General features: G+C 41.0%; 4 protein-coding genes across 4 annotated transcripts in view; 2 read left to right on the forward strand and 2 right to left on the reverse strand.

Annotated features, from left to right (window-relative positions):
* The window catches only part of LOC142106896 (membrane-spanning 4-domains subfamily A member 4A-like), a 46,421-nt gene extending 23,676 nt beyond the window's left edge, over positions 1 to 22,745 (forward strand). The window contains exon 7 of the mRNA XM_075189945.1: positions 22,548 to 22,745. Within this exon, the coding sequence (XP_075046046.1) occupies positions 22,548 to 22,643 (96 nt within the window). The 3' untranslated portion in view covers positions 22,644 to 22,745. The remainder of the gene's footprint in view (positions 1 to 22,547) is intronic.
* Positions 1 to 24,895, forward strand: part of LOC142106897 (membrane-spanning 4-domains subfamily A member 4A-like) — a 92,894-nt gene that overhangs the window by 31,486 nt on the left and 36,513 nt on the right. The gene's annotated exons all lie outside the window — the stretch shown is intronic.
* Positions 1 to 24,895, reverse strand: part of LOC142106894 (olfactory receptor 5I1-like) — a 33,047-nt gene that overhangs the window by 1,779 nt on the left and 6,373 nt on the right. The gene's annotated exons all lie outside the window — the stretch shown is intronic.
* Positions 7,334 to 8,284, reverse strand: LOC142107420 (olfactory receptor 5AR1-like). The gene has a single exon (XM_075190852.1). It carries the CDS (start codon positions 8,282 to 8,284, stop codon positions 7,334 to 7,336), a length of 951 nt encoding a protein of 316 aa, XP_075046953.1.

Raw genomic sequence — 24,895 nt, forward strand, 5'->3', positions numbered from 1 at the left:
GGTAACTTGCAATTGTATCACAAAATGTTTTGTGAGGGTTTAGTAGATTTTTAGAAGTTGGCGAGGTAAGGTAAGATCTCTGATAGGCCTTGGAATAGTTCTACACCTTGTATAAGATTTATAGTAAAGAGTTAGGTTGGATTAAAGGTTGTGTTAATATTAGGCTTAGGGTTGAAGCTTGTAATTTAAGACCTAAATATATTAGATTATTGGAAGAATTAGAATTAGGATTATAACATTGAGGATGAAGTTAGTATTCGTTTTTTTATATATGACCCAGGAGAACAAAGATTAATTTAGTAAATAAGTCACCTGGAATACTAGATGCCATTGACTGAAACAAGGCGATGGAGGGATTTAGAATTCCTAAAATATCAGTGGACTGTAATATTAAATGCTGTTAGGCATATCTCTATCCATTACTAATATGTCTGTTGGTACATACCAAGTCATGACGAGCCAAGAACAAATTATTACTTTATACAATTATTATAATTATCCTGTTGCTACCAGTCTACATGTCCTGTCCAAGATATCCTGGAAAGGGGAAGGAACAATTTGCAGTTGATCCGAGTGGTTTAGTGGGATGACTTGAATTATAAACAAAAAATATATAAATCATATGTCAAAAAAATAAAAAAAAAATTACAAAATGTTAATAACTGTCAAAATTACTCAGAATAAATGGACTTTCCTAATGATAATAATGTATTTCTTTAGTGAAATCAGTAAGTGCTGTGGGTTGAAAAATAATAAATAAAATACACTTTATAAACAAAATGTTATATTTGGAGTCAAAATGATAAAATATATTAATGCAGACTGTAAGCTCTTTAGACAGATACCTGGTGTATAATCTCAGCACTTGCAGTATCCAACATTCAACACGAACTCATTGCATTGAAAAGGTTGATGATTGTTCACTGTTAAGTGCTCTGTAAACTGGTGGTGATATGTTAACTACAAATACAAATATAGATTGCACGTTGAAGAAAATAACTTACAGTGTGTTCCGAGAGATCAGTTGAAAAACAGCAGGTTACAGGAAAGCGTTTAATTTATTTTTTGTAATTTTCTTTAATCTTATCCTGAGCACTAACATTAACATACCAACTATACAAATAAAAAATGGGATTTTGAAAAAGGAAATACTATCACAATAGACATAAACTTGCCGTGCATACACTGGGAATATATAAATATAATGGAACGTACCATGTACGGAGTTAGCACATTTTACTGACACTACATTACTCTTTTTATACTATTTATGTTTAAATCCTCACTGGGCTTAATTCCCAAAAGTGTTGTGTTTTCTTAACAATAAATAAGCGTTGAATGCAATTATACATCAAATAGTTCTGTGCATTTCTTTTATTTCCCCTAAGGGAAAAGAACGCTTACACATAAGGGGAATTCTAAGTCTCCGTAATAGGACAATGTGTGTTGCATTTGTAGTATAGTCTCAGGAAAATAATGTACATGGATTTGTACAATAATGTGCATGTCTTGTCATTGGAAATGTTGATACTTTATTTTATACCGACAGAGGAAAGTACTTCCTTTGTTGAATCCTGTGAATTATTTACCATAGACCACTTTTTCGTTTAAAAAAATTGCTCAAATTTAACTTACTGCTTAAACTGCCAATTCAGTAAGGTTTCACTTTGACGCTTTTACCATGCTTCCTTTTGTTCCATCGCACAGATTTACACAGAAGGGCTTGTTGTACTAACATGATCATCATCCTCATCATCACCATTTATTTATATAGCGCCATTGATTCCGCAGCGCAGTACAGAGAACTCATTTACATCAGTCCCTGCCCCATTGGAGCTTACAGTCTAAATTCTTTAACACACACACAGAGAGAGAGAGAAAGAGAGACAGACTGGGGTCAATTTTGATAGCAGTCAATTAACCTACCAGTATGTTTTTGGAGTGTGGGAGGAAACCGGAGCACCCGGAGGAAACCCACACAAACACGGGGAGAACATACAAACTCCACACAGATAAGGCCATTGTCAGGAATTGATCTCATGACCCCAACACTTTGAGGCAGAAGTGCTAACCACTGAGCCACCGTGCTGCCCCATGATACAGAAATAATCTTCTCAAAACCGATGGTATTCACATGAGCCTGTCATAAAATAAAATTAAAATTAGGGATTTAATACTTAACGTGGGAATAATAGTTATTATTGGAGTCAAGGGGTAAATGTATCAATAGGTGGTTATTTAAAACAACCAATTCTCAGCGGTTGGTCATCCTTATTTTAAAACGGCAATTTTATTAAAGGCAAAGCCCATTGTCACTAAAGTGTCTTGTCCCTTCCAAGACTGGATTTAAACTTTGTGAAGGAACATTTTGTCTTCTTATGGATCAACCAAGGAACCTAAATGCTCAATCTTTTTTGAGCATATTCCATATATTCATCATCTTAACAGACATAGGGGTAAATTTACTAAAGATCGCCACAAATTTCCGGCAGTTTACTGCTCCAAACCACTGCATTTACTGTAGAGTGGTCTAACACTGGAATATTAAACCACAGGTGATGTGTGGCCATTTCAAAACTCCTAAACTGCAGGCGGTTTTCTTAAAACCTCTAGCACTGTAGATAAATCTACCAGAAAAACCAACAGATAAAAGGAAGGGTTTTTTTTAGACCTGCTTATGATTGGCTAAATAGCTCAAACATGCTGTTGAGCTATCAAGCCAGCCAGAATATAAGAGGAGGCACCATTGACTTATGAATTATGGGGGCAATCATGCTTTACTGCTTACAGGGATAAAACTAATGTTTAATTAACTTATGGGGGCACTTTTTATTTTTAATGGGGCAATAATAGTTAATTGTTAATGGGGGCAACAATTATTTATGACAGGCCATGGCCACAGAGCTTATTTAACTCCCAGTGGGGTCCATAATTGGTGGCAGTAACATAGCAAGTGAGCAAGGCATTGCTAAGAACAAGAAGAGTTTATTAGCAATGCATAACTGGTGCTGGCAATGGGTTTTGTATGGAGATGGATAAGATTTGGGAGAGGTCTTGGTTCATGTATAGATGTATTTTTGAAGAGTGCCTGGCATGTCATGGTTAAGTGAGAATCAGGTAGAGGGTTGAATCTAGAATATATCAATTGTTGGAACGATTGTGGTGGTTACACTACGTTTTGGTATGAGCATTATAAGTAGGAGTAATAATGAGAAAAAATAATACAACAGCTGGTTTGCTTACCAGACCAGGGGGTAAATGTATGAAGCTGAGAGTTTTCCTGTGGGTTTGAAAAGTGGAGATGTTGCCTATAGCAACCAATCAGATTCTAGCTATCATTTTGTAGAATATACTAAATAAATGATAACTAGAATCTGATTGGATTTTCAAACCCGCCGGAAAACTCTCAGCTTGATACATTTACCCCCAGGAGTGTGTGATTTTACGGACTCATCTACTCCTTGCTAGCTGTAAGGAAAGCCCTGCTTATACTAATGCAGTCATTGTTGGGCCATTTAGCAATTGCAGGTAAAATTATGGCCATGGAGCGAGTCTTTGCATCATCGTAGCAATAAGCAAGAAAACTAGGCCTCACCATTTAGCAAGACATACAAAAGAAGGACATAAGGACCATATTTCCTGGATGAATACAACGGTTATACAATGTTGAGTAAGGAACAATATGACATTTTGAGCTACAGTAATTTACAGATGTAGCAGGCCGCGAGGGATTTGGACTATATTATGTGGGAAAATGCTGTGTGGAGCAGTGGCCAATAAAATGAGCAGACTTGGACACACAAGGTCTAACAAGGCGCTGCTACATCTCATCCAGTGGAGAATGTGGCGATGAGCTATGGAATTGGGAAGTGTTATTCAGATCTGATAACGAAACAGTGGTGGAGGTTTAAAGTCACTCAGATAGATTACATCCAGTGGTGGCATTATTATGGCCATTAGTGTTTAGATGTTTGAAACAGATCATTTGGTTGAGAGCCAAGAACATTCCATGACTTAATAATGAAATAACAGATACTTTATCCAGGTTTCACATATTGGCCCAACAGGCACATGTGATGACTACCATCCTCTAGAAGTTAGGGACTACAGGAAGGTGGAGCTATTCCTGTCCTCTATAGCACAAAATACTTGGACCACCTATTGCAGACACCGGGACATTTGGGTTGGTGTCTCACAGGCAAAGAGGCTATTGTCCCCGTGTCACAGACCTATCAAAATGGACACTGAACTCCATTTTGTTGTTTTTGTACTTTTGTCTGTGCATTGTAAAATGTTCATAAAACCAAGACAGAGCTGAAACAGCTCCACAAATTTTGCTAGGTGTTATCTCAGATGCTTACTGCACATGTGCAGAGAATGTATCTTTCTTCTCAGTTTTATACCAATAGGAAGTCTGAAATCACGTTCATAACCTTAAATGTAAGTGATTTCCGGGACCCTTTGTTTTCTGGCTATAAAAGCTGGTTTACAACTCTAGACCTTTTACCTGCTTAATTGATGATGAAATATCGAGGGAATAGCCCACACATGTCCATGAAATAGGTTTTGAGTCGATTGTCCCATTATTTTTGGTCCCTTAAAAAGTGGGAGGCACAAATAGAAACCATTGTACTTCCTACAACGGTCACCTGATTTAAATGTAAATACCCTCAAATTAAATCTGAAAGTCTGCAGTTAAAGCACATCTTGTTAGTTTCATTTCAAACCCATTGTGGTGATGTATAGAGACCAAAATATGAGAATTGTGTCGATGTCCCAATATTTATGGACTTGACTGTATGTACTCCCCATGTGTGCATGGGTTTTCTCCAGGTCGTCCGGTTTCCTCCCACACTCCAATGCATACTGATATGTTAATTGGCTTCTAAGTAAATTAACCCTAGTGTGTAAGTGTACAAAAAATAGATTGTAAGCTGGGGCAGGGACTGATTAAGTATTCTCTGTAAAGAGCTTCATAATATGTAGATGCTATTATAGATAACATATTGGTCCAGCTACATTGCAATGGAAAAACGGGTTTAGTGGTGCTATATGAATGACAAAGAGAACAGTAAAGAGATGTAACATCCAAGAGTCTATCCCCATGGTTGAGTGAGTGCATCCCATCTCCCTACATATCATTGTCTAACTTTAAAATCCTCCATTCATCTCTTGTAAATAACAGTTTACACTTCTGCTGTAACTGTTCTTCCAGAGTTTATGGATTAAAGAGACTTTGTGTGAACTACACTTTTTAAGTAGAGTTGAGACCATTAACATAAAATGTGACAACAAAGGTGCTATTGATTTGTCAGCAAGTACCAAGTATTATGGCAGGTCTAAGAATATTGCCATTAGACATCATTTAATTCAAGAACTTGTTGAAAAGAATGTAAGCTACATTTCAAGTGAGCAGAATGCAGCTGATTTGCCTGCTAAAGGACTTAAATCACAAGTGTTGATTGCATTTCAAATAAAGTGTGGTTTGGAATGTAATGAATATTGATGTTTTTGCTGACATTAATTGTTGTATTAACCCCATGTTTGGGTTAAAGGAGAACCACCATTGACAATGTTAATACATGTGTGATTGTAACCAGAGACATCTCTAGTCAAGGGGGAAGGGTGTTTGGAGTGAGCGGTACTATCTGCCTCCAGTCTCTGGATGCCTGAAATGCAGCTCCACCTGGCTCCCTCTGTTTGTGTTTGTCCCTCTGTTTGCGCATGCACAGAGGCTTCTCGTCTGTGTGCTGGGTATAGGTAACGATACTGCACGGATGTGTAGCATATGTCCCTGTGGCAAATGCCTTCTTTCTACAAGATTACTTACAATATATATCTCTGTATCCTGTATAAAATAAAATCAACATTCTGGTTAAGATGACAGCATGTGGACTAACCTCCTTACTCACATCTGCTGACACAAGCGTTTTCTTTTACAAGCAAGTATCTGTCCATAAGAACAACCTCTGATGCCTGCCAACAACTAGCTTCACCTTCTGCAGCCTGCCACTGCCCTTCTTATTTCATGTGTGTTTTCTCTCTTTATTTCCCGGCTTCACTCTCAACATCCAGCTGCTAAACTCCCGCTCTCTCTCCAACCCCTACTCTTTCACTTGGTACTTCTGCTTTCCACAAACTCTCTCACCTCTTCACTCCTGCCCCTGTATCTTCACTGCTCTCTTGCAACTAATTCGCCCTCCCACACTATGTTTCCATTGCTTTCGTATTTACTGTTCTTAACACTACTATTAATTAACTGCATTGCCTTTGAAATTGTCCTGCTCTACCATAACATTGCTGTGCCAAAATATTGCCTTGTTGTTGTTGCACCACTTTGATTACATTGCCACATCATACCTCCCTTGCTACCATCTGGGCTTCTACACTACCTAGGCCCAGGCACCATCTAGGCCCCTGCAGCGTCTAGGCCCCTCCAGCATCCTGGACATTGCAAAAATTGGCCACTGCATCATCTGGACCCTCCAGGACTCTACCACTTAGGCCCCTGCACCATTATGGCCTCAGTATCTTGTAGACCTCTGCCCCATAGTGAACCCCACTATGCCTATTGTTCCTATTTTCCCCTATTGTCTCTAACCTATGTCTTGTGTCTCCCTCTCAATCCTCCTTTCTCTCCCTGTTTTGTCTTATTCTGAATTGTTTTTGCATGCCATGCAATTTGTTCTGTTAATTGCATTCATGCATTTATTATTCTGCTTAACTGTACCAATTGTTATTATATGTAAGTACTAATGTAATTTTGTAATCTCCTATGTACAGCACTGCGGAAGCCTTGTGGCCTTATCTGTTCCCATTGTTCTTATCAGTAGGTACTTATGCAATCTTGTAATTTAGTTGCATGTTGTAACCCCCTATGTACGACGCTGTAGGAGCCTTGTGGCACCTTATAAATAAAAGATAACAATAATAACAATAATAATAATAATTTAAAATATATTGTTTTTCTATTATAAAGTTCAACACAGATGTGTCACAAAACTTAATTTAAATACACAAGATAAAAAAGGGTGAGAATTACAGGCATTAGGTGTAACAAATACAGTCCTGTCCCTAGAAGAGAGGATAGAGACAAATGGGGTGTTTAATTTTATTTCATTAAAATAAACGGCAAATAGCATTTAAGCATAATAAAAAATTTAAATTCACTGAAGCAGAGGTAACATTTAATGACATTGATTTTTGTGTTAATTTTTTCAATATTTGAATCCAGATTTTCATGTGAATTATGATCATTACTAGTAGGTTGATAGTTTTTTGTGTTTATTAAAAATATAAATTTCGATTCATGTAAAAACTAGTACTGTAGTATTTAGTACTTTTGAGTGGTCATTTTAGCATAAACTATCTTCCTGATGGCGATCTTTATATCACTGTTCCTGAGGGTGTATATAAAAGGGTTTAACAAAGGTGCAATAACTGTGTACATGATAGCAACCAATCTGTCTTGGTCCATATAATTTGATTTGGGTTTTAAGTATATAAAAATGCCTGAACCATAGAATATGGCTACCACAATGAAATGAGACACGCAGGTTGAAAACGCTTTCTTCTGTCCAGAGTTGGAATGGATTTTTAACATAGTTGAAATTATATTTGCATACGTGATCATGGTTAATACAAATGAGCCCATAGTAACAAAGCCACCAATAACAAAAGTGGCAAGTTCATTGATCCAGGTGTCTGTATATGCCAAATTAAGTAAGGGAGGGATATCGCAAAAGAAATAATTGACTGTGGTAGAACCACAGAAAGGTAAAGTGAATGTAAGGGCAGTGTGTATAAAAGAGTTTACTATGCCAATAAACCAGGACCCAACGATATAGTTTGTGCAAGATACTTTATTCATAATAACTGTATATAGAAGTGGGTGACATATAGCGTTATAACGATCATAAGCCATAGCCGTCAAAATATAGCACTCTGCACTGCCCAGTAACAAAAGGAAATACAATTGGAAGACACAACCATAGAAAGAGATAGTTTTGTGCTCTGAAAGAAAGTTTGACAGCATGTTGGGTACGGTGGTTGAAATGTAACACATATCTAAAAAGGAAAAGTTGGCAAGGAAGAAGTACATAGGAGTCTGAAGATTTGAACTGCATCTATAGACAAAAATTATAGAAATGTTTCCCATTAGGGTAATAACATAAATACAGAAGAACATCACAAAAAGTAAAACTTGAAAGTTGGGAATGTCAGAAAGACCTACCAGAGTAAATGCTGTAGGTACGGAGCAGTTTTTCCAGTTAATTAAAGCCATCTTTTCTGATGTTAACATATTCAGCTGTGACTATAACGCAATGCAACTTTAGAAGATTTCAATAGGCCATAACTAGGTATAATATCTTACAGATTAGAGTTGTGTAAAATTTTAATTCGAATTTCAGATGAATATTGGTGGTTCACATTACTGGAACAATGTTGCTGTGCAAAATGCATCGGTATTCATGATATAAGATGTGAAATAACACCATTAGATAAGCTCAGTTTCAACGGGTTCATACAGAATACCGATTCACGTCATAATTACCTTAAATAAAATAAAGAATGCGGTAAAGTAATTTGAATCCTGATGAGTTTGTTCATCTTTAGCCTCTTTGTCCTTGATGTGAAAAATGTATCTTTATGCTTAGTGCAAGACTTTTTCAGTCATTTGTTGCCTTTGTAATTCACTATATTAGGAAGAGTTTTCTTAACTTCTAAATCTTTCTCCATTGGCTTGCGAAGCTAATTACTTTTATTTGTCTTTAAATGAACTCTAACCCTTTTTCGACCCAGAAAGAACTGAAAATATGGTGAGGCAAAGACATAGCAGACACAACCCCCTGAGTTTGCTCATGTCCCCCACAAATATGATTAAATCCTTCTTTAGGTCATTTTTTCTAATTAAATTCCTTACCTGGATGCTACGTATTTTTAGATAAACTGTACCAGATATTGTACCTAATGGCTGCTATATTTATAGAGTTTAATGAGTGTCCATTTCCAACATTATATGAAGTGTAGACAAACCACAGTCACTTCATTACCCCGGTGTGCCTTTATTTTAAATCCATAGCAGGTATTGAGAACAATATAAGATATTCAGTGGAGATAATATACTATAAAATTTTTCCAGTTTAATTTATTACAAAATCTTAACAAAGATGTGTCAATATTAATTCATAGATACAAGATAAAAAAGGTTGGCAACCATGAGTATAAGGTGTTACAAGCCTTGTAACTTAAAAAAATAAGACAATTGATAAATACACTGTAATAGACAGTCTTAAAAAGCAGAGCATTCATATAGGGTATTTAATATTTCAGGGCTGTGTCGGGAAGGGAGGGGGTCATTTGGAGTGCAGCACATTCAGGAGGTGCCGGGTTTTGAGGCATCATGGTATGCATGCCAGGGTTCCCAAATTTTGTGAAAGGAGAACACCTTATTTTTCTAGAGGCTGGTGATAAATTCCATTCTGCATACGAACCATTCCGAGCTCCGAGCTATTTAAAATTTTGCAGCACAGGCAATGTGTAATGCAGGGGTTGGGAGTGCATAAAAGCAAATTGGTGAGTGTCAGCCCAGTAAAATCTGCAATAAGTGTCAGAATGTTGGTCCGAAGGAAGCTATGACCGGGCAGGATCACCAGATGTGTTTGAAGTCTCCCCACTGGCTACATTCTCTCCAACACATATCAGAAGTGTTTGGGAAGATTGTGTGTAAGTGAGCAGGGACCAGGTACCACCTGGTAAGGAATTTATAGGGTATTTAATTTAACATAAAACGTGCATTTCAAAAATAGGACTGTGATACCAACCTGATGATTATAACAATCCAGAATACACTGCATGCATAGATGTCTGTTCCTTTAAAATGTTTTCTAGATTGCCTTCATATAATATTTTATCCTCCCCAAACAATTGATTATATTATTTTAATTGGTTTGCTGAATGACTATACACTAGGGTTTAATTATGTACACATAGATTTGCAATAATAATTACTAGAGTTTATGGAGGGGGTTACAGAATAAAATCACCTAATTATTTCATACTCTTTGTATCTGGACCTTGAAATGAATATAAACTGTATTTTCCAACAGTATTATAACACAGGGGTGCACAAGAAGGGGTTGTGGTCACACCAGATGGGGAATGTAGTTTATTAAGCTTATAGTAACTTGCAAAGATATTTGAGACTTGCTTGGGCTGATTTATTACTGTTTGAAAGTCCTTGATTTTGCATTGCCCTATACATTACGGTGGATAGGACTTCTTGTAGCTTTGCCTTATACATTAACTGATGGCAGGTGGCAATACCTCCTCAGGAGTTTATTATTAACGCCTAACAGGGCCCTCTGAAGAACATCTTGGGCCCCCGGGCACAGCAGTGCACCGGGGCCCCTATATAAACAAAAAAAAAATGATTATATATATATATATATATATATATATATATATGGGCCCTGCAGCCCAGGGGGGCCCGTCGGAGGCAGCAAAAAAAAAAAACCTGAAAAAAAAGAAGAAAATACTTACCTTGCAGTCAGCTGGCGATCCGGCTCCCTCCATGGTCTCCTCCTCCGTCGCGCTCTGCAATGGATGTCGGGCAGGCGTGATGACGTCACGCCCGACATGCACTGCAAGCGCGACGGAGGAGGAGACCATAGAGGGAGCCGGATCGCCAGCTGACTGCAAGGTAAGTATTTTCTTCTTTTTTTTCAGGGTTTTTTTTTTTTTTTTTTGCTGCCTCCGACGGGCCTCCCTGGGCTGCAGGGCCCCCGGGCACCTGCCCATTGGGCCCAATGGGAAAGACGGCCCTGACGTGTAACACATCCAAAATCAGCTATTAACATTGCCTGTTAATTGTTATTTTTATTATATTATTTGTATTTGCATTATTTATTTTAAGTTTATTTGTAGGTAGTTTTATTTACCTTTGTTTGTAATTAACTTGCTGCATATCTTATGTGACATCCTCCTATGCAGTGGGCATCACATACTTTTATAGTTACCTAAAGTGTCTGCTGGTATTTTAGTGAGTTTCAAGGTGTATTAACTCACTACCTAACATAAACATATTGAGCTTCTCATCCTCTTATAAACCCAGTGGGAAGGCATGTGTTACAACATACGGTGAGGTACCATACCCTAATTATAAATATTTATATTGTATGCAGTACTTTATCTCTGACCAATCATTTACAGTTTTCTCTTTTTAGGGGACTTTCCTTCCCAACTTAGTGGTATATTTGCAAAACTGGGGGTTTGAAAAAGTGGAGATGTTGCCTATAGCAACCAATGAGATTCTAGCTGTCATTTTGTAGAATGTACTAAATAAATGATAACTAGAATCTGATTGGCTGCTATAGGCAACATCTTCACTTTTTCAAACCCGCAGTTTAGTAAATATACACCTTAATCTTTATACTGAATAGCTCCATCTAGCGGTCTCAAAATATCTAATAGCTTTAAACATTCAAAATGGAGTGACTTTGGCATACAGCTACTGAGCGTTTTTTCTAACATATAGATGTGAGCATTGCTTTAATGGCATACAAAATAATTTATAATGTGTGTTTGTTCAGTTCCTTGTCATTTGTGACATTTTTATAACTTTAGTTATTTATTTTGCTCCAAAACAAAGTTTTAAAATACAATTTTGTTAAGGACTCAAAATTTGTATTTTCCGCACAAATCATTAGAAACTATTTTGCCAGCTCTAAACCTCACAGTTGTGCAGTGGAAAACCCTTTGGTTTTTCACCAGTGAAACTAGATAGTCCAGCCAGAGCCCTTTTTTTTGTATTTGTAGATGTTTTTACATTGTGCAAAGGGTGCTTAGAAAATGTGCTCTGAAGTACTACTGGAAAGTGTAGAATGTGTCCCTTTAAACGTGTAGTAGTAGCCTCCTTCAGCCAAAAGCTGGCGCAAAAATCAAATAAAATGTGAAATTGTGGAAATGACTATTTTGCCACCAGTTAGGAGAACAGTGCATATTAAATATGTGCTCACTATCTATTTATACCATTCCTCCACAGACTTAATTAACCACGCTTTTCACACTTTTCCTCATAAGCCATACCTACTTCTGTCCTTTCACCAAATTAAATGCTTACAACCCTTACAGAGTTCCCTGTATTACAGATGCTTTGTTAAGGTGGAATAAAATCCACAGTCACAATACAGAGATATACAACCATCATACACAATGGTTTCCTTTCTCATATCACAATGCTGCTCCCATAATTTTGCAATCCTTGTAGATCATCTATAATCACATACATTGATCCTCATTGTCTAATATCAAATCATATATCTATAATAGTCTCCAATATATCCTCAAATATATTAGTCTCAAATACTTCCCCATATACACCATGGTCTCCGATTTATATCCATGTACACCACTGTCTCCAATCTATCTTCATCTATATCACAGTCTCCAATATATTGTCATACATAACGCTATATAATACACTATTCTCCATATGATAGCCCACTGTCCTCCATGTTATAATGCTGTAGCCTCAGTATTAACCATTTACTGTTTCACTAATCACACTGTAGCCTCAGTCCCATGTCCCAAATTACATAACCCCATTCTCCATTGCCCCATATCACAATATCGTACCGTATTGTCAGTTCACATGCACAGCCACCATATAACCGAAAAGCTAATTGAATATGCCCCAAAGAATTGTGAATTGTGAAGACCAAATACTGTTGATAATTCCACCTTATCTTTAGAGTTCTAACAGGACAGTGAGATGGTGCCAATATTTTTCGCCAAGAGCACATTAGACATTAAATTATGTATAACCATTACATGTATATGAGGATTAATAAGCGGCTCAGTAATATACATCCTTGTCCATATTAAACGTCTGAATTGTCTACAGTACTCCTCTCTTTGCTGTTTCAGGTTTTTATAATAGGTATTACGTCATTGCTTTTAATACTTACAATAGTGATGTTCACCATCAACATATCCACGTCAGTGTTTGCTTGCAAAGCTTCTTGCCGCTCATCTTATAAAGAAATTGTAAGTTAGCAACCTTAAAATACGCTTTACGTAACAAATAAGCTAGATGGAAAATGATTCATTTATGAAAATGGCAACTGCTTGACACCTATTTTAATTAAATGTTCGATGAAGAACGGAACACTAAGCCAAGCAATATGAAACGAAGGGCCTCATTTGCGTCTCTGTTTCCTAGTGAATAGATAGGTTGCATACTCATGATTATTACGGGCACAGAATGAGTTACCCCACTGTGCATAGGTGACAAATACACTTTAAGAATCTTCATTCTTCAACATCGATAGCTACAGGAGACATATTTATATGCAGAGGAGAATTGTCCCGAGCCCAAACTGTAGCCATAGCTGTATAACAGTCCATATAACTCAAAAGTATGGCGGGAATGAGGGACCCAAAAGAAAACGTGCACTGATAAGTAGGGATGAGCGCGCTCGGATTTCTGAAATCCGAGCCCACCCGAACGTTGCGGATCCGAGTCGGATCCGAGACAGATCCGGGTATTGGCGCCAAATTCAAAAGTGAAACTGAGGCTCTGACTCATAATCCCGTTGTCGGATCTCGCGATACTCGGATCCTATAAATTCCCCGCTAGTCGCCGCCATCTTCACTCGGGCATTGATCAGGGTAGAGGGAGGGTGTGTTAGGTGGTCCTCTGTGCTGTTTAGTTCTGTGCTGTTTAGTTCTGTGCTGTTTAGTGCTGTGCTGTTTAGTGCTGTGCTGTGCTGTGCTGTGCTGTGTTCTGCAGTATCAGTCCAGTGGTGCTGTGTGCTGTGCTCTGTCCTTCTGAGGTCAGTGGTGCTGCTGGGTCCTGTGCTGTGTCCTGTTCAGTCCAGTGGTGCTGTGTCCTGTGCTCTGTGCTTCTAAGGGCATAGTTATTTCCCCAATATTCCCCTGTGTTTAAAAAAATAAAAAAAAGTTTTTTTTATAAAATACCAAAAACTACTTTAATATTTTTTAATTACCACAAAATTTTCACAACCAATCCTGCAGTATAAGCCCATTGGTACTGCAATATTACCAAGTTCACACATTCAGCAGTAAAAGTCCAGTGGTACTGCAATATTACAAAGTTTACACATTCTGCAGTATCAGTCCAGTGGTGCTGTGTCCTGTGCTCTGTCCTGCTGAGTTCCGTAGTGCTGCTGGGTCCTGTGCCGTGTCCTGTTCAGTCCAGTGGTGCTGTGTCCTGTGCTCTGTGCTTCTAAGGGCATAGTTATTTCCCCATTATTCCCAAGTTTGTAAAAAATAAAAAAAAAGTAAAAAAAAATAAAAAAATTAAAAAAAAAAAAAAATATATAATAATTATAACCAAATTTGCAAAACCAATCCAGCATTATAAGTCCATTGGTACTGCAATATTACCAAGTTCACACATTCAGCAGTAAAAGTCCAGTGGTACTGCAATATTACAAAGTTTACACATTCTGCAGTATCAGTCCAGTGGTGCTGTGTCCTGTGCTCTGTCCTGCTGAGTTCCGTAGTGCTGCTGGGTCCTGTGCCGTGTCCTGTTCAGTCCAGTGGTGCTGTGTCCTGTGCTCTGTGCTTCTAAGGGCATAGTTATTTCCCCATTATTCCCAAGTTTGTAAAAAATAAAAAAAAAGTAAAAAAAAATAAAAAATTAAAAAAAAAAAAAATATATATAATAATTATAACCAAATTTGCAAAACCAATCCAGCATTATAAGTCCATTGGTACTGCAATATTACCAAGTTCACACATTCAGCAGTAAAAGTCCAGTGGTACTGCAATATTACAAAGTTTACACATTCTGCAGTATCAGTCCAGTGGTGCTGTGTCCTGTGCTCTGTCCTGCTGAGTTCCGTAGTGCTGCTGGGTCCTGTGCCGTGTCCTGTTCAGTCCAGTGGTGCTGTGTCCTGTGCTCTGTGCTTCTAAGGGCATAGTTATTTCCCCATTATTCCCAAGTTTGTAAAAAATAAAAAAAAAGTAAAAAAAAATAAAAAATTTAAAAAAAAAAAATATATATAATAATTATAACCAAATTTGCAAAACCAATCCAGCATTATAAGTCCATTGGTACTGCAATATTACCAAGTTCACACATTCTGCAGTATCTTGTGCTACATATAATGGAGACCAAAAATTTGGAGGATAAAGTAGGGAAAGATCAAGACCCACTTCCTCCTAATGCTGAAGCTGCTGCCACTAGTCATGACATAGACGATGAAATGCCATCAACGTCGTCTTCCAAGCCCGATGCCCAATCTCGTAGTACCGGGCATGTAAAATCCAAAAAGCCCAAGTTAAGAAAAAGTAGCAAAAAGAGAAACTTAAAATCATCTGAGGAGAAACGTAAAGTTGCCAATATGCCATTTACGACACGGAGTGGCAAGGAACGGCTTAGGCCCTGGCCCGTGTTCATGACTAGTGGTTCAGCTTCACCCACGGATCTTAGCCCTCCTCCTCCTCCCCCCCCCTACAAAAAATTGAAGAGAGTTATGCTGTCAGCAACAAAACAGCAAACAACTCTGCCTTCTAAAGAGAAATTATCACAAATCCCCAAGGCGAGTCCAAGCGTGTTGGTGGTTGTCAAGCCTGACCTTCCCATCACTGTACGGGAAGAGGTGGCTCGGGAGGAGGCTATTGATGATGTAGCTGGCGCTGTGGAGGAACTTGATGATGAGGATGGTGATGTGGTTATTGTAAATGAGGCACCAGGGGGGGAAACAGCTGATGTCCATGGGATGAAAAAGCCCATCGTCATGCCTGGTCAGAAGACCAAAAAATGCACCTCTTCGGTCTGGAGTTATTTTTATCCAAATCCAGACAACCAATGTATGGCAATATGTAGCTTATGTAAAGCTCAAATAAGCAGGGGTAAGGATCTTGCCCACCTAGGAACATCCTCCCTTATACGTCACCTGAATAACCTTCATAGTTCAGTGGTTAGTTCAGGAACTGGGGCTAGGACCCTCATCGGTACAGGGACACCTAAATCCCGTGGTCCAGTTGGATACACACCAGCAACACCCTCCTCGTCAACTTCCTCCACAATCTCCATCAGATTCAGTCCTGCAGCCCAAGTCACCAGCCAGACTGAGTCCTCCTCAATACGGGATTCATCCGAGGAATCCTGCAGCGGTACGCCTACTACTGCCACTGCTGCTGTTGCTGCTGTTAGTCGGTCATCTTCCCAGAGGGGAAGTCGTAAGACCGCTAAGTCTTTCACCAAACAATTGACCGTCCAACAGTCGTTTGCCATGACCACCAAATACGATAGTAGTCACCCTATTGCAAAGCGTATAACTGCGGCTGTAACTGCAATGTTGGTGTTAGACGTGCGCCCGGTGTCCGCCATCAGTGGAGTGGGATTTAGAGGGTTGATGGAGGTATTGTGTCCCCGGTACCAAATCCCCTCGAGATTCCACTTCACTAGGCAGGCGATACCAAAAATGTACAGAGAAGTACGATCAAGTGTCCTCAGTGCTCTTAAAAATGCGGTTGTACCCACTGTCCACTTAACCACGGACATGTGGACAAGTGGTTCTGGGCAAACGAAGGACTATATGACTGTGACAGCCCACTGGGTAGATGCATCCCCTTCCGCAGCAACAGCAACAGCTGCATCAGTAGCAGCATCTACAAAATGGCTGCTCATGCAAAGGCAGGCAACATTGTGCATTACAGGCTTTAATAAGAGGCACAACGCTGCCAACATATTAGAGAAAATGAGGGAAATTATCTCCCAGTGGCTTACCCCACTTAGACTCTCATGGGGATTTGTGGTGTCAGACAATGCCAGTAACATTGTGCGGGCATTAAATATGGGCAATTTCCAGCACGTCCCATGTTTTGCCCACACCATTAATTTGGTGGTGCAGCATTACCTCAAGAGTGACAGGGGTGTGCAGGAGATGCTTGCGGTGGCCCGCAAAATTGCTGGACACTTTCGGCATTCAGCCAGTGCCTACCGCAGACTAGAGGCACATCAGAAAAGCTTGAACCTGCCCTGCCATCACCTCAAACAAGAGGTTGTGACGCGCTGGAACTCCACCCTCTATATGCTGCAGAGGATGGAGGAGCAGCAAAAGGCCATTCAGGCCTACACAGCCACCTACGACATAGGCAAAGGAGTGGGGATGCGCCTGAGTCAAGCGCAGTGGAGACTGATTTCCGTGTTGTGCAAGGTTCTGCAGCCATTTGAACTTGCCACACGAGAAGTCAGTTCCGACACTGCCAGCTTGAGTCAGGTCATTCCCCTGATCAGGCTGTTGCAGAAGCAGCTGGAGAAAGTGAGGGAGGAGCTGGTAAGCCATTGCGATTACAGCAAGCATGTAGCTCTTGTGGATGTAGCCCTTCGTACGCTTTGCCAGGATCCGAGGGTGGTCACTCTTTTAAAGTCAGAGGAATACATTCTGGCCACCGTGCTCGATCCTCGGTTTAAAGCGTATGTTGTGTCTCTGTTTCCGGCGGACACAAATCTACAGCGGTGCAAAGACCTGCTGGTCAGGAGATTGTCCTCTGAAGAGGACCGTGACATGCCAACAGCTCCACCCTCATTTTCTTCCACATCTATGGCTGCGAGGAAAAAGCTCAGTTTTCCCAAAAGAGGCACTGGCGGGGATGCTGATAACATCTGGTCCGGACTGAAGGACCTGCCAACCATTGCAGACATGTCTACTCTCGCTGCATTGGATGCTGTCACAATAGAAAAAATTGTGGATGATTACTTTGCTGACACCATCCAAGTAGACATGTCAGACAGTCCATATTGTTACTGGCAGGAAAAAAAGGCAGTTTGGAAGCCCCTGTACAAACTGGCTCTATTTTACCTGAGTTGTCCCCCCTCCAGTGTGTACTCGGAAAGAGTTTTTAGTGCAGCGGGGAACCTGGTCAGTGAGCGGCGAAGGAGGTTGCTTCCTCACAACGTTGAAAAAATGATGTTTATAAAAATGAATAATCAATTCCTCAATGAAGTACAGCACTGCCCTCCAGATACTACAGAGGGACCTGTGGTTGTGGAGTCCAGCGGGGACGAATTGATAATGTGTGATGAGGAGGAAGTAGACACTGTAGGGGGAGAGGAATCAGAGGTTGAGGATGAGGACGACATCTTGCCTCAGTAGAGCCTGTTTAGTCTGTACAGGGAGAGATGAATAGCTTTTTTGGTGTGGGGGCCCAAACAAACCAATCATTTCAGTCAAAGTTGTTTGGTAGGCCCTGTCGCTGAAATGATTGGTTTGTTAAAGTGTGCATGTCCTATTTCAACAGCAGACCTCTCAACTGCAGCTCATCCCTCCTCTGCGGGGATAATGTCTCCTGTGCTCTGACACGTCACTCTGTGTACTCTCAGCCTCAGGATCTGACACTACAGCTACCATGCCTCTTGTAGCAGCCCTCACTCCAGGGCCTCTTCCATGTGCAGTGTCCCCCTCTCTCTTGGGTTCACTATAGTGGCATGGAGTTCTCCCCCTCATCCAGGGCACACATTCCTTGCCCTGGCTCAGTCACCACGCTCAGACTTCCAGGCAATGCTGGGGGAGCCTGGGAGCTTCCACCCCAGGTCCCCAGCTACAACTCTCCTCTCCTGTGTCTTCTCTCTCTTTCTGACACTTGAAAGATCGTGCCTTTAAATGAAAAAGTCAGTCTTGATTGCACGACTATGTGCAAGTGCAACAGGGACATTTTTTTGGGTTTACAAAGTCAAACAGTAACACTACGACCCTGTCTGTCTGGGGTCTGTCAATGACGAATTGTCTGGAGCATGTTTTGAGGAGGTATTGTGGCCCCGGTATCAAATTGGGTACCGGGGCCACCCCACTATGCAGTCCAGATACTTGTTTGGTGGAATTCCGACACGTGGAGGGTTTTTTAATTATATTGTGGCCTCGGTACCAAATTGTGTACCGGGGCCACCACACTACGCAGTCAAGATACTTGTTTGGTGGAATTCAGACCAGTTGAGGGTTTTATTATTATATTGTGTGGACCACTCTATCTATACCACACTACAACTCTATACCACTCTATTTCCTACTTTAATTCTATTTAATTCTATTTCCTACTTTAATTCTATTACTAATTAATTAACATAAAGAGGAACCAAAAAAACCAATTTTACCAAAAGTATAATATGACTTAGACTTACAAACACTACACTTGAAAGATCGTGCCTTTAAATGAAAAAGTAAGTCTTCATTGCACGACTATGTGCAACAGGGACAGTTTTTTTCTTTACAAAGTCAACTAATAACACTTGGACCCTGTCTGTCTTTAACATACTTAATGGGATCTCAATGACGAATTGTCTGTAGCATGTTTGGAGGAGGTATTGTGGCCCCGGTATCAAGTTGGGTACCGGGGCCACCCCACTACGCAGTCCAGATACTTGTTTGGTGGAATTCTGACACGTGGAGGGTGTATTTATTTTATTGTGGCCCCGGTATCAAGTTGGGTACCGGGGCCACCCCACTACGCAGTCCAGATACTTGTTTGGTGGAATTCTGACACGTGGAGGGTGTATTTATTTTATTGTGGCCCCGGTATCAAGTTGGGTACCGGGGCCACCCCACTACGCAGTCCAGATACTTGTTTGGTGGAATTCTGACACGTGGAGGGTGTATTTATTTTATTGTGGCCCCGGTATCAAGTTGGGTACCGGGGCCACCCCACTACGCAGTCCAGATACTTGTTTGGTGGAATTCTGACACGTGGAGGGTGTATTTATTTTATTGTGGCCCCGGTATCAAGTTGGGTACCGGGGCCACCCCACTACGCAGTCCAGATACTTGTTTGGTGGAATTCTGACACGTGGAGGGTGTATTTATTTTATTGTGGCCCCGGTATCAAGTTGGGTACCGGGGCCACCCCACTACGCAGTCCAGATACTTGTTTGGTGGAATTCTGACACGTGGAGGGTGTATTTATTTTATTGTGGCCCCGGTATCAAGTTGGGTACCGGGGCCACCCCACTACGCAGTCCAGATACTTGTTTGGTGGAATTCTGACACGTGGAGGGTGTATTTATTTTATTGTGGCCCCGGTACCAAATTGTGTACCGGGGCCACCACACTACGCAGTCAAGATAGATAGATGCGTATCATAGATAAAGTACATTCAGTGGTGTGGGGCAAATTGAAAAATATTCAAAATGCACTGACATTATCAAAAACAAGAGGTTGTCACATGCTAAAACTCCAACATGTATATGATGGAGAGGATGGAGGAGCAGCCGTATGTGTAGTGTAATGCAGACCTGTTGAAGGTTTTTTATATATTTTATTGTGGTGCCCAGTGCCCACTCCTCTACGCAGTCCAGGTACATTTATTGGTGCGAATCAAACAAGTTGATGGTTTTCTTATTATATATATTGTGGTGACCCACTCCTCTACGCAGTCCAGGTACATTTATTGGTGCGAATCAAACAAGTTGATGGTTTTCTTATTATATATATTGTGGTGACCCACTCCTCTACGCAGTCCAGGTACATTTATTGGTGCGATTCATAAAAGTTCAGGGTTTTTAAGATATTGTGGTGACCCACTCCTCTACGCAGTCCAGGTACATTTATTGGTGCGAATCAAACCAGTTGATGGTTTTCTTATTATATATATTGTGGTGACCCACTCCTCTACGCAGTCCAGGTACATTTATTGGTGCGATTCATAAAAGTTCAGGGTTTTTAATATATTGTGGTGACCCACTCCTCTACGCAGTCCAGGTACATTTATTGGTGCGAATCAAACAAGTTGATGGTTTTCTTATTATATATATTGTGGTGACCCACTCCTCTACGCAGTCCAGGTACATTTATTGGTGCGATTCATAAAAGTTCAGGGTTTTTAAGATATTGTGGTGACCCACTCCTCTACGCAGTCCAGGTACATTTATTGGTGCGAATCAAACAAGTTGATGGTTTTCTTATTATATATATTGTGGTGACCCACTCTTCTACGCAGTCCAGGTACATTTATTGGTGCGATTCATAAAAGTTCAGGGTTTTTAATATATTGTGGTGACCCACTCCTCTACGCAGTCCAGGTACATTTATTGGTGCGAATCAAACCAGTTGATGGTTTTCTTATTATATATATTGTGGTGACCCACTCCTCTACGCAGTCCAGGTACATTTATTGGTGCGATTCATAAAAGTTCAGGGTTTTTAATATATTGTGGTGACCCACTCCTCTACGCAGTCCAGGTACAATTATTGGTGCGAATCATAAAAGTTCAGGGTTTTTAATATATATTGTGGTGACCCACTCCTCTACGCAGTCCAGAAAGATACCTTGTTGCAACGTTTTGGACTAATAACTATATTGTGAGGTGTTCAGAATACACTGTAAATTAGTGGAAATGCTTGTTATTGAATGTTATTGAGGTTAATAATAGCCTAGGAGTGAAAATAAGCCCAAAAACTTGATTTTTAAACTTTTTATGTTTTTTTCAAAAAAAATCCGAATCCAATACCTTAAATCCGAACCGAGACCTTTCGTCAAGTGTTTTGCGAGACAAATCCGAACCTCAAAAATAACGAAAATCCGGATCCAAAACACAAAACACGAGACCTCAAAAGTCGCCGGTGCACATCCCTACTGATAAGTTCTTCACCTCAGTCTAACTTCATACTGATTGTCTTGGCATCAACTGAGGATAACGGGAACGCATACAGTATATACATGCTGGTAACACTTAGATTGCTAAAGATGTAATTAGTCCATTGTGCTGAAAACAATTTGCGCTTGAAAAGATCTTGGTGTACAGGTGTGACTTTAAAGATGATGGACAACTGGCGAGCGGCTCAGAAATAGGTAGACCACTCCACAGTTTTGATATGAGGCCCAGTCAAGATCAGAACAGCTTTTAATCTAGTGTATGCCCAGTTGTCTCATAGTTTTTGAAGTGGGCGGGGGGAGAACAAACTTTATCCAATCAAATTATCTGAATGTCCACAACGCACAGAGTATCTCAGGAGATGATGGTGCTGATCTTGTAGGAGGCAAGACTTATGTCTTCAAGTAGATGTTATGGATCTTGATGTTGGACAGAACGGTGGCTTAGTGGTTAGCACTGCTTTCTCACAGCACTGGGGTCATGAGTTCAATTCCCAACCATGGCCTTATGTGTGTGCAGTTTGTATGTTCTCCCTGTGTTTGCGTGGGTTTTCTCCAGGTACTCCGGTTTCACCTAACACTCCAAAAACATAGTAGTGGTTTAATTGGCTGCTAACATATTGACCTTAGTCTGTGTGTTAAGGAATTTAGGCTTCAATGAGGCAGGGGCTAATGTGAATGACAAAATATTCTCTGTACAATGCTGTGGAATTGATGGCGCTATATAAATAAATGAGGATGGAGGAAAGCAGGAAGCCACAGACTAAAGTGAAAGGAGCAGGGTACTAGGAAAGGAACTGGGTTTTTGAGAGGATGAGGATGATTTAAATGTTGTCAGCATTAGTTTACTTACATCCGGGAGAAGTTACACCCAGTATTAGGGCTAATTGTTTTGGCTAATGTCTTAATGCAACTGTGTTTTATTCCAGACTGTGGTCATCTATCAAACCACGTCTCTGAATGTTCCCGATACAACTGCTGCCTCTACTGCTGCACTGTCTTCTGATGGGGACATAAAGATATAGGAGTGATGTGAACCACATTAAAGGGGCAGACAGTGTGATTGTGATACAGACACAACAGGAGAACTACTCAAACTGGATGGGAGAGATCACTATTTTAATTATATATATATATATATATATATATATATATCCTAGTGAATTCCCTTTTCAATTGGTAGAATAATTCATTAATCTAGGCTCCCAAGTTCATGATCTAACTTGCCTAATAGGATACAAGATGGAAGAAAAGTAACAAGTTATTGGGCCTGATTCATTAAGGAAAGGAAAGGCAAAAAAGGAGTAACTTTGAACCTTGGCAAAACCATGTTGTATTGAAGGGGGAGGTAAATTTAAAATGCGAGGACAGATTTGTAATTACGGTAGGGTATGTCCTAGATCAACTTTTAATGTCAGTGTAAAAGTAAAGCTATCTGTCATGGGACTAGGAGTTCTGCCCAGGATTCACCAATTGATAATGCTTACCAGAGGGTCGGGGTTTACACAGCGGACCTCTGGGCAGTAGGGTGAATAGTAGGAACGTATATAACAGCAGATGGAGAGAGAATGCCAATGGAATAGATGAGAGTCAGTGACTTGCAGCTATACTGCAAGACCTCTATCTCCCCTGTCCCCCAACTTCGCTGCCTTGGTGTCATCCTCGACTCCTCTCTCTCCTTTGGCCCCCACATCCTCTCTCTTGCTAAATCCTGCCGCTTCCAGCTGCGCAACATTGCTCGCATCCGGCCCTTCCTCTCCCATGATGCCACCAAATGCCTTATCCACTCTCTGATCATCTCCCGCCTGGACTACTACAACCTCCTCCTCACTGGCCTCCCCCACTCTCATCTCGATCCCCTTCGATCCGTCCTTAACGCTGCAGCTAGGCTTATTTTCCTCTCTCGCCGCTCCTCTTTTGTCTCCCCCCTCTACCTAGCCCTTCACTGGCTCCCATTCCCCTTCAGAATCCTCTTTAAGCTCCTCACACTCACCTACAAGGCCCTCGCCAACTCCACTGTGCCCTACATCTCCACCCTCCTCTCTATTCATGCTCCATCCCGCCCTCTCCGTTCTGCCTCTGACCGTCGCCTCTCTTCCCCCCTTATAACCTCCTCCCACGCGCGTATCCAAGACTTCGCCCGCGCTGCCCCCCTCCACTGGAACAAGCTCCCTCCCTCCATCAGAACTTCCCCTAATCTGTCCAGCTTCAAACGGGCCCTAAAAACCCACCTTTTTCTTAAAGCCTTTCTGTCTCCCACTTAACTTCCTACCTTATCTTCTGCCTCTGTCCCCCTACTCTCCCTCTCTTCCCTGCGTCTCTCTGTCTGTCCACCCCTCCCCTTAGATTGTACACTCCTCTGAGCAGGGCCATCTCTCCTCCTGTTTCCACCACTTCTAACTCTGCTCTCCAGCTACTTAGCCCTCCTCCTCAAAGGTCCTCCACCCCACGTCCACTTTCGCTCCCTCCTCCCCCCTGGGGGTCTCCCTGTCTTCCGCCCCCCCCTTCTTGGGCCCCGTCGTTTTCGGATCCTCCCTCCCCCTTCCCCGCCCACTCTAGCTGTGCATTGAGCGTACTGAGTTGCTGTGTTTACTGTACTGTGCTGTCTCCCATTGTATTGTGATTTTGTTTGTCTCTGTACGGCGCTGCGGATGCCTTGTAGCGCCTTATAAATAAATATTAATAATAATATTAATAATACTGGTAGGAGAGTCAGCGACTTGCAGCTGTACTGGTAGGAGAGTAGAGTGGACGTGAACAGGTGAAGGAAGGTAACGGGAGAGTCAGTGGTCTGCGGATAGCAAGTTGTACCACTGCTGTGATGAGAAGACTTGTCCAGGTGCAGGTAGGTAACGGGAGAGTCAGTGGTCTGCGTATAGCAAGTTGTACCACTGCTGTGAAGGGAAAACTTGTCCAGGTGCAGGTAGGTAGCGGGAGAGTCAGTGGTCTGCGTATAGCAAGTTGGTACCACTGCTGTGATGAGAAGACTTGTCCAGGTGCAGGTAGGTAGCGGGAGAGTCAGTGGTCTGCGTATAGCAAGTTGTACCACTGCTGTGATGAGGTGAGGACTTGTCCAGGTGCGGATAAGTGGAGGAGTGATAAGAGTCAATAACTATATAAATACAATTGGAGAGCCGAGGAGCTAGTCCCAAACAGATATGCAGCGTTACAGCTAATAGTTTATAGCGGGTATGGATACCGCTGCTGAGTAGAGAGGCTTGTCCAAAGCGCATATGCAGGATAACAACTGATAGTCAATAACAAGTATGCATATCGC

This window comes from Mixophyes fleayi, chromosome 11 (assembly GCF_038048845.1).
Source record: "Mixophyes fleayi isolate aMixFle1 chromosome 11, aMixFle1.hap1, whole genome shotgun sequence".
NCBI lineage: Eukaryota > Metazoa > Chordata > Amphibia > Anura > Limnodynastidae > Mixophyes > Mixophyes fleayi.